Raw genomic sequence first — 14,967 nt, 5'->3', positions numbered from 1 at the left:
TCATGTATGGATACGTTTGTGTGTGTGTGTGTGTGTGTGTGTTACATGATAGTATATTTATTTCAGCACAACTCTGTACTGTACCATGCTGTACTAGGAATAGCTGGTAGAGAGAGAAGGGGGATCTCAGGTGAGCTAAGCGGAAGGACATTAAACCCAGCAGGCAGGGATGAACGGGGAGATTAACTCAAGGAGGAGGGATGACAGCTTTAAGAATATCTCCAGTACATACACGACAGTACAGCACAGGCCTTCAGTAGTGAATGCTGGTACTGTAGGAGGGGAGCCATTACAGAAGTCTGTCTTCATGCAAGTATTCTACACCTACGGTATAAATAATCGCTCCATCACCACACAACACAGCATTCTACTCTTTTGATGCTGTAAAGTAGACCTGCAATTGATATCCCACTACAAAACAATGAAGAACCTCTCCAAATGTTTCCATTTGAGGAGGAAGCAGCTATTTTGCAGTTGTCATGCATGTACTATTCCAGGTAGCATAATAAACTTCTATGATTCACACACACACACGCACGCACGCGCGCATGCACACACACATACACAGCTCATTCATCAGTGTTGTTAGTAAAGTGCAGTGTCGTGAAATGCTGTACCCCTCAAAATGGATCAAATCTTTATCACTCATCACTTGAAACCCTTGAACGGCCCAACACATTTTGTGGAGGGGCCCCCGCAGACTGTGATAGCGGGATATTCAAAGAAGTCCGCTTTATTGTCACATTGTGATGTTTTTATACTTTCCAGTGCGATACAAATAAAATAAGACCCAACAGCAGCCAGTTGTGGGAGAGAAACAAAGAGGCTTGCAGTTGACCAGTGTGGAGGGATTTATGGGATGGGAATGGGATGACTAGACACTCCGCTGACAGGCTCCGTTCTCTAGTGCCCCTCCCCTTCTCTATCTACACTGTTTGGTTCTACCCCAGTTCCCAGTTCCCCTCCCCCACAGTCCTCCACTTGCCTTAAAGGCAAGTACTGTATATTTCCTTATAACAGTCCTCTCTATTTCCATGTTGCAAATTTATTTAGTTTTTTTTAAATAGCCAGTCAAACTGCTTTTTGTACAGTGTGTGTGTGTGTGTGTGTGAGAGAGAGAGAGAGAGAGAGAGAGAGAGAGAGAGAGAGAGAGAGAGAGAGAGAGAGAGAGAGAGAGAGAGAGAGAGAGTTTCTATGTTATGGTTTCCTCCATATTAAACATGAGAACCCCTTAGCAGGTCAGACCATGAACCTTACTTTCAAAAAGAGCAAGACTGACAAACACACACATACATACACAGAACATACTAGTGCCAGAGGGGCGAGGGAACAGTACGGGGAACATCTGCAACATTGTCCTCATCATTCAGTCTTACCGCTTAGGGACAGTCCATACAGCACTATTATAAATCACCCTGATGGACACTTGGTCAATTGAAAGTAGCAGAAAGAAAAGAAAGCAAGCCAAAAAAAGAAAAGAAACTGACTTGGGAAAATGATAGCATTGTAAGTACACTCAATCTGCATACAAATGTGAACCATCCTTTATTAATGCTGAAGTAAAACATTTTGTTCATTTTCTAAATGAACAGGATGGCTATTCTTTTTCCCCCTTCTATAGTGTCAAATTTATGCTCTGTTGTACGACGGTGTCGTGCCCTGAAATGAGCAGATTTACAAGCTCACAACGCGTCGTGTAGGTGGGTGGTGTTCAATGTGTGTCCCTGTCATCTGACAGTCATGTCTGGCTGCCTAGTGACAAGGGACACTGGGGCTATATAAACACAGCCAAGCAGCAAAATACACATTAACGTATTCAAAGCATTTAGTGCTCAGGATTAATCGAATTATAATTTAATCATCTGATCAAACAGCAATTAGCATAATCACTTCTGGGGAAGGCCTGATAGAGGGGAGACTGATGCGGAATGGACCTGGGGGCTAGCAACACTTTAATGAAACATGTGCCACAATCTTTGAAAATGTTACACATTTCAGACTACAGAAATAGTGCTGTTTTTGAATGCTAATAAGCGCTTCTCGGATATGCCTCATAAATCCATCCAATAGTTAGCCGTAGGGATGTAAATTGCAGGAGACCTCCAGATTCAATATTCTCACAATACTTAGACAACGACATAATAAATGTTTTGCTATGTGATACAGCAAGATTATTAAATGTAATATTCAATTTTCTTTCATTTTCTATGAAAGCTGAAGTGACACCAAGGCCATTAAATTACAAAAGCACCACATTTTAGCAGATATAATTCAACTCCTCAAAAATCTTTGCGTTAATTTTGCGTTAGTAACTCAGCATATCATTAAACAAATATTATTTTATGTTGCCTATGAATATATATATATACTGTATATATGATCACATGTAATAATATTAAGAGTAAGTTCCATAAGGGACAAGGCAAGCATTGTATAAAGTATATATATATATATATATATATATATATATATATATATATATATATATATATATATATATTAACCAGAGATATGTACGGTAGATCCTATTTTCTCAGTCATATGAAAGATATACTGGAAAAGCGACCTTAACAATCCTTTCAACTGTAGGCACGTGCATATAAATGCATGTAAGAAGCACACATTGCGACCAGTGAATTCATAGTATTCTCGGGTGAGTCTGTATAAGCCAGGTTGCCTATGTCTCCTTTTAAAGGCCTACAAAATATTCTGATATCCTTTTGTATGCATGCATGTGTGCGACTGTACACCCAAGAAGGACGTGGAGAAACCCCAAGAGTGTGTGTCTCTGTAGGGGTCATTTGGCAACACTCCCATTACCCTAGTGACAGCCTTTAAAAATGGCTTTCCAATAATAGCTACGCAGTATGTTCTTGCACCACATTAGAGAAAGTCCCCGGATTCTTTGCTGCTGGATGATAACCACTTAAACCCTCTATTTCTTAGTAAAATGGACCTGAGAGTTACAACTATACTGCGCTTTTTTCTGTCTACACCAAAGATCTTCGTTGTGAGCTTGTAGATCGACTATTTCGGCCAATGCCCCCCGAATAGGCATGCTGGGGTTAAAGTCTTCATATCTGAAAACAGTCGCCAAGCCTCTCAGTTTTGCTTATAGCCAACAACTATTAAAAAGCTTGCTCCAAGCCTTGCGGTAGTTTCATATATTATAGCTACAGTGGGCATGACTGCAGTTAGCAAAGCAGTAAATACACCTATACCATACTGTAACATACATCAATATGCAATCTGCAGTCTCAATGCCTCAATGTCTCCCTGATGCATCACTTAACCTGCACTTGGGCTAATACTGTAGTTAGATAATGTTTCAAGATCATGAATTATCATATATGTTTAAACCTTTGTCTTTGAGGATAATGTCTTGTAGACAAAAAAAATAAAACAAGGAAAAATAGTGATAGAAAATGCTGTTATTTATAGTATAGCCTGATATCTATTTAGGTGTTGTCCTACAGTGATCAAGGCATTAACCTACTGCCCCACTTTAGCTGGAAGTCTATAGATGGAGGCTGATTAGAAAACAAATCACACCTCAAATGTACTTAGCTCATTCATTCACCTATTTGAGCAGCAGCAGACACAACCGCAAATGACTTCAGAGACCAAAATAGTCTGCTCATGTACAGCACATGTTATTTACATAACTGAGTCACCAATATAAGTAACCAGCTAACTAACTTACATACTCAACATTAATTTGCAATTAAATTACAAAAGAGATAAACGACTGCACACAAAATGAGAGTGACTGTAACTTATGGAATGGTTCCAGTAAGCCTTACTAAAACAAAATAAAGCAATAGCAGCATTATTAAATTGATGGACCAAGCAAAGCAACGATAAATTACTCATACAAATGAGACATGTCTTTATAATAATTGTATCTGACTTTTTGTTTTAATGTGATCACAAATTCAGCATTACACTGCTATGTACAGTACTGCACATGTTCTTTAGTGACCTCAAGTCCCTCTTGTGTTTGCCTCTTGTTCATTGTGCTGATGTGTGCTGTTATCATGCTAACTCGATGTGAAATAGCAGATACTGTACGGTACCAAAGGATACTAGTCTACACAGATACAGCTTCCTAACTGGTCTGATCATGACCTCCAAACGAATGTTAGCTGACTGTGCAAATATTTATTACATTTCCTAAAATAAAACAACTTATACTCAATCAAAATGTTAACAAAGGTCAGGCAAAAGTAGGAGAGGCAATTTCACTATCAACAAATAACAAATGTTGTTGATTTTGTTGTTGCTATTTTTTGTCAAGTATATAAAATGTGTATTACATGCATAATAAAGTGTGTTTTGCATTATTAACTCATACTGCAATGGAACAACATATTCCTATAATCACAACACAACAGTAGATAATTTGAAAATAAATATTTGGGGAAAGAACCTTCTGCATGTACTGCAGGTTTTTCCATTTAGTCAAACTCAGCCACCATAACTGACTGAAGTGTATTTTAAAACAGTCCTATATCTGCATGGGAAAAACATTAACCAAAATAGTCCAATTAGATGACCATTAGCTTCCACATAGCACAAGCTGAACGTGTATTTCCCTCTCTGCCTTCTTGTCCTGCTTGTTTCTGCCTCGCTACACACCATCATCTCCTTAAGCATTCTGGCCTGGGTTAAATGAAACCTTTAACAGTTCATTGTGCACCCATTAACATATGCTTGAATCTACTCCACTCTTAACAGCCAAAAGTAAAGCATATGCACACATGCACACGCATGCACGCACACACACAAACGCACGCGCACGCACACGCACACGCACGCACGCACGCACACACACACACACACACACACACACACACACACACACACACACACACACACACACACACACACACACACACACACACACACACACACACACACACACACACACAATTTATCTTAAAGAAGATCGTACACAGTGAACCAGAGTGATTTCTGAGAGTATAAAAATGCAACCATATTTTACTGCGTATAGACAGATCTGTAGGCTAATTCTTGCAGCTCAACAGCATGAGTGTTGAGTGTGATGATTCTCTCTCATTCTTCTCACATACGATATTCGTTCTATTTTCTATCAAACGTTGACAAAGTATTTCCCCTATTTGCAAGTATGGACAGAGAAACCTTTCTACTGGTAGTGATCATTCAGGATTACTGCATGTTGGAGATTGATTATATTATATGTAATGTATAAAAGGTATAGATTATTACACTGAGCAAATAGACCTCAAGGTCTTGCTATATTGCAGTATTAGCAACAAATATTGCCTTTTAACAATGATGTTACTACAAGTCGCCTCTACATTGACCTGACATTACTCTGTTGATAGCAATGGCCTACTAAGAGGCTGATGTTCTGTGTGCTGATGTGTTGTTGTGGCTGTCAACCCTCCCACATGTATGTGAAGTGACAGATATATACCAATGTATTACTGGTCTATACAGACCCAGTTCCTCAGTGGCCTGAGCATGACCTCCAAACAGTGCTGTTTATAGATATGATCAAGATATATTGAATTTCATCAGCTGGGAGTGACCGTTTGTTGGAATAGTGTTATGGATGCACTCATACAGCAAAATCCAGTTACATGAACACTCCCTATTTTACTGTGCAGATCTAGCACCAGGAAGGCCATTGCACACTATTATCAGCGTATATCATGGGACAGAAAATTAAAACTGTATGCTGATGAAAGTTCTGGGTTATTATTAACACAAGACGGAGCTTTCTGAATACTATAACAATATCTTTCCTGATGCTGTCAGAGTGGAGCAAAAGAAGCTGTCTGCTGTAACGGAACAGAGATAATTACAACACATATATCACGGAAATGTACATGAGGATGCAAATTATATTGACCACTTTTTTCTTTGGCTAGCTGTAATGACAAAAACAGAGCACTTAATTAAGTCAAAGTGTCTGATATCTTCATCCTATACTCCTGTCTCATCTCTGTGATTTGTTGATTAAAATCGCTGTCCTTGACAGCTTTATCAAGGTTCATCTCGAACCCGGGTTCCCTGGGCTATTCCCCATCCAAATGAGCAGTCTAAGTGTTGCTGACAGGTATTCAGATGTCACAGCCTGGGATATCTTCCATCTTCTAGTCCACAGTTGGTGAAAGAGACAGGATCTAGTCCCTCGCTATGTTGATTTGAAATTGAACCAAACCGGGGTGTGTGAAAGAGTGTGAAATCTGGATGAATTCATACAAAAGAGGTTTGTGTTTTAATAAACTGATGTACCCTCTCGAGCATTGCTCCTTGTCATCCTATGCAGAAAGCTATAAATGTGCATGCACAGAGTATTAAGCACCAATTGAGGGAGCTTCTATTAGCATCCAATTGAGCACGTGTCAGATTTGCCCCTCAGCACGGCTGAGCAAAAACAACATTATGCATTTTCCCAGTTTTATCTCTCCATAGATAGATCTGTTGTTCTCATTCCATTTTGGTTTTACAAGGGCACTCCAGAGGCTCAAGAGCCATTGAAATTAACTATACAACTAATTCTCACTCCCTGGTAGAGTGACATTAGCTCTAACAATTAGCTTGCAAATGCATCCCCAAAAATGGAAAGCTGCAATTAAAAGCCCAAATGGATTTTTGTACAATACATGACCAATGGAACATGTATACTGTGGTAAAAATAAGTGCGCTGAACAACTTGTCATAAAAAGGCAGATCTTCTGTGAACATAAGGTTCTACATTAATATCTCTAATAAAAATAACTGCAACAGATTAGAATCAGTATAAGCTTTAAACGGTAACATGTGTTTACAGTCAAATTTAACTCTGAGAGTGTACAAATGGACCCTCAGGGTTAAATTTGACAGTAAACCTTTACAGTGAAGCATTAGAAAATTCACCTCAAATCGAGAGGTGCAATTTAACAGCTTCTTTCAACTGAATAAGCTCTTACACCTATACCATAACTATCACAATTCCTCCTAATGTCAAAAATAGGCCTATTATTGGCAAAAGAAAATGCCAAGCATAAATCTTGTTGGGAAGCACTTCCGGGGTCACCTGCACAGAGTGCAGCCTTGCTCAAATCTAGCCCACACTGCGCCAACACTCATTATCCAGGTCTCCATAGAGACCACCTCAGGAGCATGTGCTAGACCATGGCCTTAAAAGCTGTTATTTCTGGAATTCACATCTTTCCGGCCCGAAGATGTGCGAACTGTGCTATTACAAGGTGCCTGGGCATTTAGTGTAATCACTTAGACAGCTATTCAGTGAATACAAGTACAGTAGGTGTATAATAGAAAATGTCTCAGATCTACGGGCATGTTTTTGCATTCAATTTCATACAATTGTTTGTGTCTTTTAAAACTGTGTGCAGCATCCACAACTGCAATACTATTTTGCAAAGCAAGGACTGCCATAGTGTATCATGGGCAATTCAAATTTCTGCCCGCAAATTTTTTATCTTGGACTCGGCTAAAAGATTGACTTTTTTGAATGAATCGTGTCTGTCAATATGAAATGCACTGCAACAGCAGCATGCAGCCACAACATGCCACACAATTAGAAGTGCTGCTATTGCCATTCAAAGTTTCCATGTTGAAGCACGTAGCAGCAGCCATTTTGCAACGAGGTTGCCTGGACCAAAGAGACTGAAAAAGCCATTCACAAGCAAAGAAATGGATCGTGCTCAGACAAGCATATGTTTGAGCAAACCACTGAGTGATGCTGTATTCCAAATGGACATCACCCTGTGGAGCAGGTCGTCTCCCTTTGTGCAGAATGTCATGCCTCCATCATAGAGGAGGCTTATACGCCACCGCCACTGCTTTTACTGTATCTCCTATAAACAACCACTGTCTTCATTCAGCCCTTCAGCATGGCCACAAAATGGTTTTCCTGTCATCTCTAGTTGACGCACCACCGTCCACCCTCACTTTGCATTGCATGTGTCCATTTGTTTTAACCCTTTTCTATCCGACCATCTTTTAAAAGATCCCCAACTGCCCCAATTTTCTTTCAAGCTTATTTCTGCAACACATCCCCACACAATCCCACCTTCTACCCCTTGTGCTCCTCAGTGCACCCCCCCCCCCCCCCCCCCCCCCCCACACACACACACACACCACACACACACACACACACACACACACACACACACACACACACACACACACACACACACACACACACACACACACACACACACACACACACACACACCCTTCTTGTGTTCGCTTTAAAATCGGTCACCCCAATCCAAAAACACAACTGCTTCTTATCAAATGTATCTTTTTATTTATTCACTATGTAAGAAAGTAGGATCTGGATGCATTTTGTGAGTGGAACATTTGGGAAAGAGTGATAAGGGCTTATCTACTGTTTTTTTCCTTCTCCCCCAGTCCAAAATGACTCCATGTCTGTGCTTCTAATATGGCGGTTGCAATGCCATAAAAAAGGCACAGCCAACCTATTTAATCCTTTTTCAATAAGATACTGAATAGATCTAACAAACATTTACATGTAATCTATAGAAAAGACTGTTACATTTTATGCATAAATAAACAATAGACTCTTGTGTTTGTCTAGTGAAATTTTACTTCATATGTATATTCATAATTATCTGTCTTGATTTAGGATTAGGCTAATTGTTGAATTGAAAAATCAATACAGCTACCTGAGTGTAAATTATTCTTTTTCTTATTTCAATGTGTAAATAATTGTATCATATTATTTAAATGTATTTCATGTGCAGCTTTGCAGTTGCTTTCAAATATAGAAATGAAATGTGTTGATTGCAGTTTGGAGACCAACAAATGTGCTTCAAAAACAATGAATTACTTAGATAATGCATATTATTTTGTAAAAAAATCGTATAGATATTCAAATCTGGTTTCAAACTGAACATCTAAAATTGATCTAACAAATTAACACAGGCTTAGGCCCAGCCCCAATTTGTTAAGAGGAAACCAATTATATTTATGGTACAACCTCAAAATGCAAAATAACTGCAGCATTTAGCTTAGGCCTATATTTCTCAAAAAAATAATTGTAAGGAAGGAAAGAAAGAAAGAAAGAAAGAAATGCCTTAAAATAAATCCGCATATGGGGTAAAGTGCAGGTTATAACCAATACCCATTCATCCGAAAACGACACAACCAACCCCCCCCCCCCTCTCTCTCTCTCCTCATGCAAGAAAAGAAACCTAAAATATATACAGAAAATGCATAGTAGTAGATGACTATAACATCCTAATAGTTTGGATGTAACTAAAAGACATAAAAGCTATAACTAATATATCCCCTTATCGCTCCTGTGCCAGGACATAGCAACAGCCTGTTACCCTATTTCATTCCCCCTAAAAGAAAAATACAAAAATCAATATGAATTGCGACATAACGACGGTCTACTTTGTAACCTATATTTTTGCATGGTCAGTTCGTTGGAATAATTAACAGAAACTTAAAGCTGATTTGAAATGCATTAAATGTTAAAACCTTACCATTCAAGATGCACTGGAAAAAGATAATAGCCAATATCCACATGCCCCGCTCCGTTCAATATCCAAACTATGCTTTTTTTTCTTCTTGTTTCTCCACACTCTTTCTTCCTTATTTTCCTTTATTTCTTCAACAAGTCAATTGCAATGGAAAGAGAGGGTGCACAAATTCTCTCTCTCTCTCTCTCTCTCTCTCTCTCTCTCTCTCTCTCTCTCTCTCTCTCTCAATCCCCTCTCTCTCTCTCTCTCTCTCTCTCTCTCTCTCTCTCTCTCTCTCTCTCTCAATCCTGCACGTTGGGAAGAGAAGGTACGAGGTTCTGTTGATTGTCTTCTGGAAAGAGCTATGATCCAACCACTGCGCTGCTGTGTCTTCCTGGTTGAGCTGGCCACCACAGCGGTCCTCAGTGCACAGCCTTCCCCGGGTCTCAGCACCAGACTGGAGATGCTCGGGTCCTCAGTGCGCTCCTGCTCGGGTCCAGGTGATGAGAGCTGCTGCTGCTGAGTCAGAGCGCAGACGGGAGGCTGGAGACGCATGCAGCAGCAACAACGCAAATAATAATACTACACAACTCCCAAACAAAACCAACGGAAAACATAACAGGGTCCGAATATATGAACTAAAAAAAAAATAACTACGAATAAATAATGAGTAGCATAATCATGCGTAAAATATTGCAACAAAAAAAAGTTCCCGGTGATGAAAATACAGGAAGTTGTGTTGGGGTTTGAAAAAACAGCATGGACAAATTGTTAGCTGTACTGAAAACTCATGCTGTCGTCGCCACCTCTCTCCATCCAGCAATAAGCAACAAGCACACGCATCTTCCTCCCGCACAGCCGTACAAATCACACTGGTCGGTGCGCTAACCTTCCCTAGGCTGCCTCACAGCATTATGGAAGAACCCTCGCCTCTGCATCCCAACCCGCTTTTCTTCTTCATTGCCTTAAAGGTGCAGGGGCGCAAAGCTCGCCACGGAATACCAAAACGCTCGCCCCAAAACACAGTCGCCCCGGGCCAAATCCGGCGACCTCGGAACGGTCGCCACCTAGTATTTCCTGAACGTAACCTCAGTCAAAACTATGCCTAAACCTAACCTTATTCCTAAACGTAACCTCAGAAAAACTATGCCTAAACCTAACCTTATTCCTAAACGTAACCTCAGAAAAACTATGCCTAAACCTAACCTTATTCCTTAAAACGTAACCTCAGAAAAACTATGTCTAAACCTAACCTTATTCCTAAACGTAATCTCAGTAAAACTATGCCTAAACCTAACTATATTCCTAAACTTCACCTCAGTAAAACTATGCCTGACCCTGAACTTATTTCTAACCTTATCCTCATTAAAAAACAAATACAAGAATACAAGAACCTCTGGGGGCGAGCGGTCCGCGAAAAAAATGGGGGCGAGCGTGTTTTGGGGCGAGTTTTCCGGTTACCCTCACCACTGATTCCAGCGCTGCGCAAAAGACCGCAAAAAAAAAGAATATAGCTGTTCTCCGTTGTAAAGAAATAAAACTAAAGGTGTGCACTGCAGAGATAATCAGATAATCAGTCGTTAATCAAGAGATGATTATAAGCCCCCCCCCCCCCCCCCACCATGAGATTCTTTCGTGGTTTACCGGCACGGCAATAGGCTGGAGGACGTTTGCTGAGGGAGGGAGCGTGTGATGTAGGCTACACCTGACTAGATAGGCATTTGTAGGGGGGGGACAAAAAGCTAAATTATCTTAATTGGAAAGGATCAAATCGTGACTTTTAATGTGTTTTCTGCATAATTTATAAGCCCCGGGGGCGTTTTGGGATCCAGCCAGCCTTTACCCTGCATTCATTAATTGACCTTGACAAATATAAGCAACGACCCCCAATGCACCAGGGGGCATCACACGGCGGCCATGTCAGACATCTCCCACTCATGAGTTCACTAACTGGGGGAACCAGACCACAAAGTAATCCACCACTACGGCAATTTCGATGTTTTTTTTATCGTCACATGCACTTCCATGTCAATAACTCAGACTTATACATTAATTTTAACATAATTTTAGAAAGCGGTGCCACTATTGTAAGCGCAATGGCATCTTATACCCAGTGGTGTAAAGTACATTTACTCAAGTAGCCTACTGTACGTATTAGCGTCTGCTAAATGACCGTAATGTAATGTAATGTAAAGTACAATGTTGAGGTATTTTTTACTTTACTGGGGTATTTCCAAATTTCAGTAGGTCTACTTTCACTGTAGTCTACCCCACTACATTTCAGAGGCAAATATTATACTTTTCCTCCAGGCTCCACTACAATTATTTTAAAACTTTAGTTACTAGTTACTAGTTACTTTGCAGATTTTGATAATTATTACAAAACATACATTAACCTTTTCAGTCATGGCCATTTCGGCTATTTGAAAATAGCCGATCTACAAGCTCACAATGCATCACCATGAGATGCTTTGTGAGCTTAGATCTGCTATTTTCCTATATGTTGTGAGAAATGGGACATACTGCATAATGAGTAGGCTACTTTCTGCTTTTGGTACTAATTCTGGACTTTAATAAAGAGTATTTCAACATTGCAGTATTGATACTTTTAGTTAAGTAAAAAATGTGAGTACCTTTTCCACCACTGTTTATACCATGTTTGAATTCAGCCTGGCCCGTTTATGTTCAGTTAGTTGGCAAGTCAAGCTTTAGCCGCCTCCACCCATAATGCAGTCTCTGTCTCTTAGCATCCACATCAGAGCTGCACATGCACTGCACCAGAGATACAGGACCTGTCACTGCCTGTCTGGCCCATGTGCCTCTAGCCAGTCACCCCCAAAATAAAACAGATCATTATCGCTGACTCCAGTCATCCAAACCAAGATGGCAGGAGAAAACACATACTGTTCCTCACACAATGTGTACAAAATAATTCTTTTTTTGTGTGTTGATTTTAGCCAATCTCTCACCCCGTCAGTCTCTTTCCGAACCCGCAGTGAGGTCTGTGTTGTTCTTTCAGTTATGGCAATGTGTTCCTAATATGCACAGCTCCAGTTCACCGTGCTCGCCTGTCTATCGTCCTCTACTACTGGCATTGGGTCCTCCGAACACATTCAACAAGCACACATTTTCAAATGTATTATTGTTGGAAATTCTACTGTTAGGGTACATCCCAACAGTTTCTTGGGAATTCTCAACATATACGTATTTTCCTACATCAGGTGATTCATCATACTGTAGTCTACTGTAAACTTACATGACATATATATTGTACAACACCAATTATTGATTTTTAACTGTGGTCACATAAGTTCTCCATCATTACACTTGCTTGTTAGTGACTGCCATCGGATATCTTTTCATTTATTTTCAAATAAAAAGTGCATATCGCATTTTTTTAACACCACAAGTTAAAGATAATCCAAAAACATGTATTTTCAGGGCAAAGAAACTGCTCCATAAACTGTGGTGAGAAAGATATTTTACACACCATGAGACAAAACTTAACTAATAGACTACAGATCTTGTTCTTGTCAGTGATTATTATTGTAACAATCACCGTTTGGAATGAAAACATGAATGTCTAAACTTACTAAGAGTTTGGTGTGTGATTATTTTGTCTTAAATCATCTAAAACAAAAGTAGGCTACATCTTGTCAGCTGCTGCATGGCACATAATCAGGTGAGCATTTCTTTCACTGCCCAGGGGAAGCTTGCATCTTTTCGGGCTGACCAGATACACTGTAACATTTAAACCGTAAATGAACACTGAGGAGTTTACTGTGCATTCTTACACCTTTGTATGTTGCTGTGCAGAGCAGCATTTGCTAACAAAATATTGACAATGATTAAATAGGCAGTTGTGAAAGAAAGAGAGGGGAGGCGGAGAGATATGACTGAAGGCTCCTTCCACCAACCAGTGAAAACACAAGTAACTTTCATCATTGAGGGACTATATCAAAATATCCCAAAGCTGGGGCGTCAAGGTAGTGCAGAGGTACATTTTCTGCCCGCCACCGAGGAGATGAGTTCGATTCCTCTGCAGTGCCTCCGGCTTGGCTGGGTGTTCCAACAAACACAAATGGTCTTGTTTGCGGGCGGTGGTCTCTGTTGCTGCACTAGCGACTCCTACAGCAGGGAGAGGGAGCACAACTGGGAGGGACAGAGTGTTCCTCCACATACATTACTCCCTCCCGTATAACTCCTCACTGTCACGTGAAAAGAAGACTCTCTGTATCAAATGAGACATGGTTATTGACGCCCTCCCCAAACAGCCGTTTAAATTGAACAAATATAGATAAAATATAACAGTCTATGCCTTAAAGATGAGTACCGTAAAAGATTACAGGAATTTATGTGGAAAAAAAGAATCTACTCCTGCCTTGGCCTGTCTTTAATAATTCAGACAACATAGAAATGGGGAGAAAAATATAGAAGGCTAATGTATGTCTTGAAACCCTTTTTTTATTAGATCGTCTTTCTCTCCACTCTCCCCCAACACCCACCCATCCCCATACATTCTGAAAAGGATGGGAGAATTCTCAATTCAAGTTTAATGAGTTGACATGTTTCCTGAATAAAGAAATGGAGAAATCATGTTCCCGTTACTTAATAATTCTCCATTAGTGGAAGGAAAGTGCCGAGCCTGGTTGAAAAGACCCTTGTACCATGAAGTTTCCCACTGTTCCAACTGAGATTGGGACACTCTGCTCTAAGCCAGGGGGATAAAGAATATCAGACATTTTGCTCTTGTATGTTGATTCTTAAAATAAAATGTACACTTTTATTTACATCTCAATTTTTTTAAATTGTTTTATGTATATTTTCACTAAGGACATGATGATACAGTACATTAACTGTTAACTGTACATTTTAGTTGATGTAGCCATTACATATATTATAGAAATTTTGGGGAAAGGAACAAAACATATTCCTAGAAAACATTTTGGCCAAAGCCTGGTGCTAGAGGGCAGGCCATGAGGTTACCGAAATCAATCCTGCTATTTGCTATTAGATTACGAGATAACTTGTGTGCAAAGCTGACATTTGGGCCTGATGGTTGCTAGAGGAAAGGTCATGGGGTCACTCAAATAGGGTTCATCCTCCAAGGAGTATGAATGCACCCTACAAGTTTCATGGCAATCTGCAAATTAGATTTTGAGATATGTAATGTGTGTAATAGGAACGTTTGGCCTAAGGGTGGAGGAAAGCCATGGGGTCACCAAAATCAGTAGGGTTCATCCTCCAGGGAGCAGTAAGGTGTAATAAATTGCATGGCAAACCAGCTAGTAGTTTTAGAGATATGTTGTTTGGGTTGACGGACGGACAGACGGACGGACGGACGGACGGATGGACGGACGGATCAACAACTAACTGACCAACCAAAATATAGCCATCCTCACAGCCTAGCTGCTATCGGGGTTGAAAACATGAATTTGCCATAGTTTGTTGCCATAATCACCCGTCCTCATAAGATAGG

General features: G+C 40.1%; 1 protein-coding gene across 2 annotated transcripts in view; it reads right to left on the bottom strand.

The window, feature by feature from the left end:
- Nucleotides 1-9,565, bottom strand: part of dscama (Down syndrome cell adhesion molecule a) — a 122,423-nt gene extending 112,858 nt beyond the window's left edge. For both annotated transcript variants that reach the window (XM_080435285.1, XM_080435284.1), the window contains exon 1: nt 9,513-9,565. In XM_080435285.1, the coding sequence (XP_080291411.1) occupies nt 9,513-9,555 (43 nt within the window). In that variant the 5' untranslated portion in view covers nt 9,556-9,565. The remainder of the gene's footprint in view (nt 1-9,512) is intronic.
- Between the last annotated feature and the right edge of the window lie 5,402 nt (nt 9,566-14,967).

This window comes from Gymnoscopelus braueri (genome assembly GCF_963280865.1).
Source record: "Gymnoscopelus braueri genome assembly, chromosome: 8".
Lineage (NCBI taxonomy): Eukaryota > Metazoa > Chordata > Actinopteri > Myctophiformes > Myctophidae > Gymnoscopelus > Gymnoscopelus braueri.
This window is presented reverse-complemented; position numbering and strand designations above follow the sequence as displayed.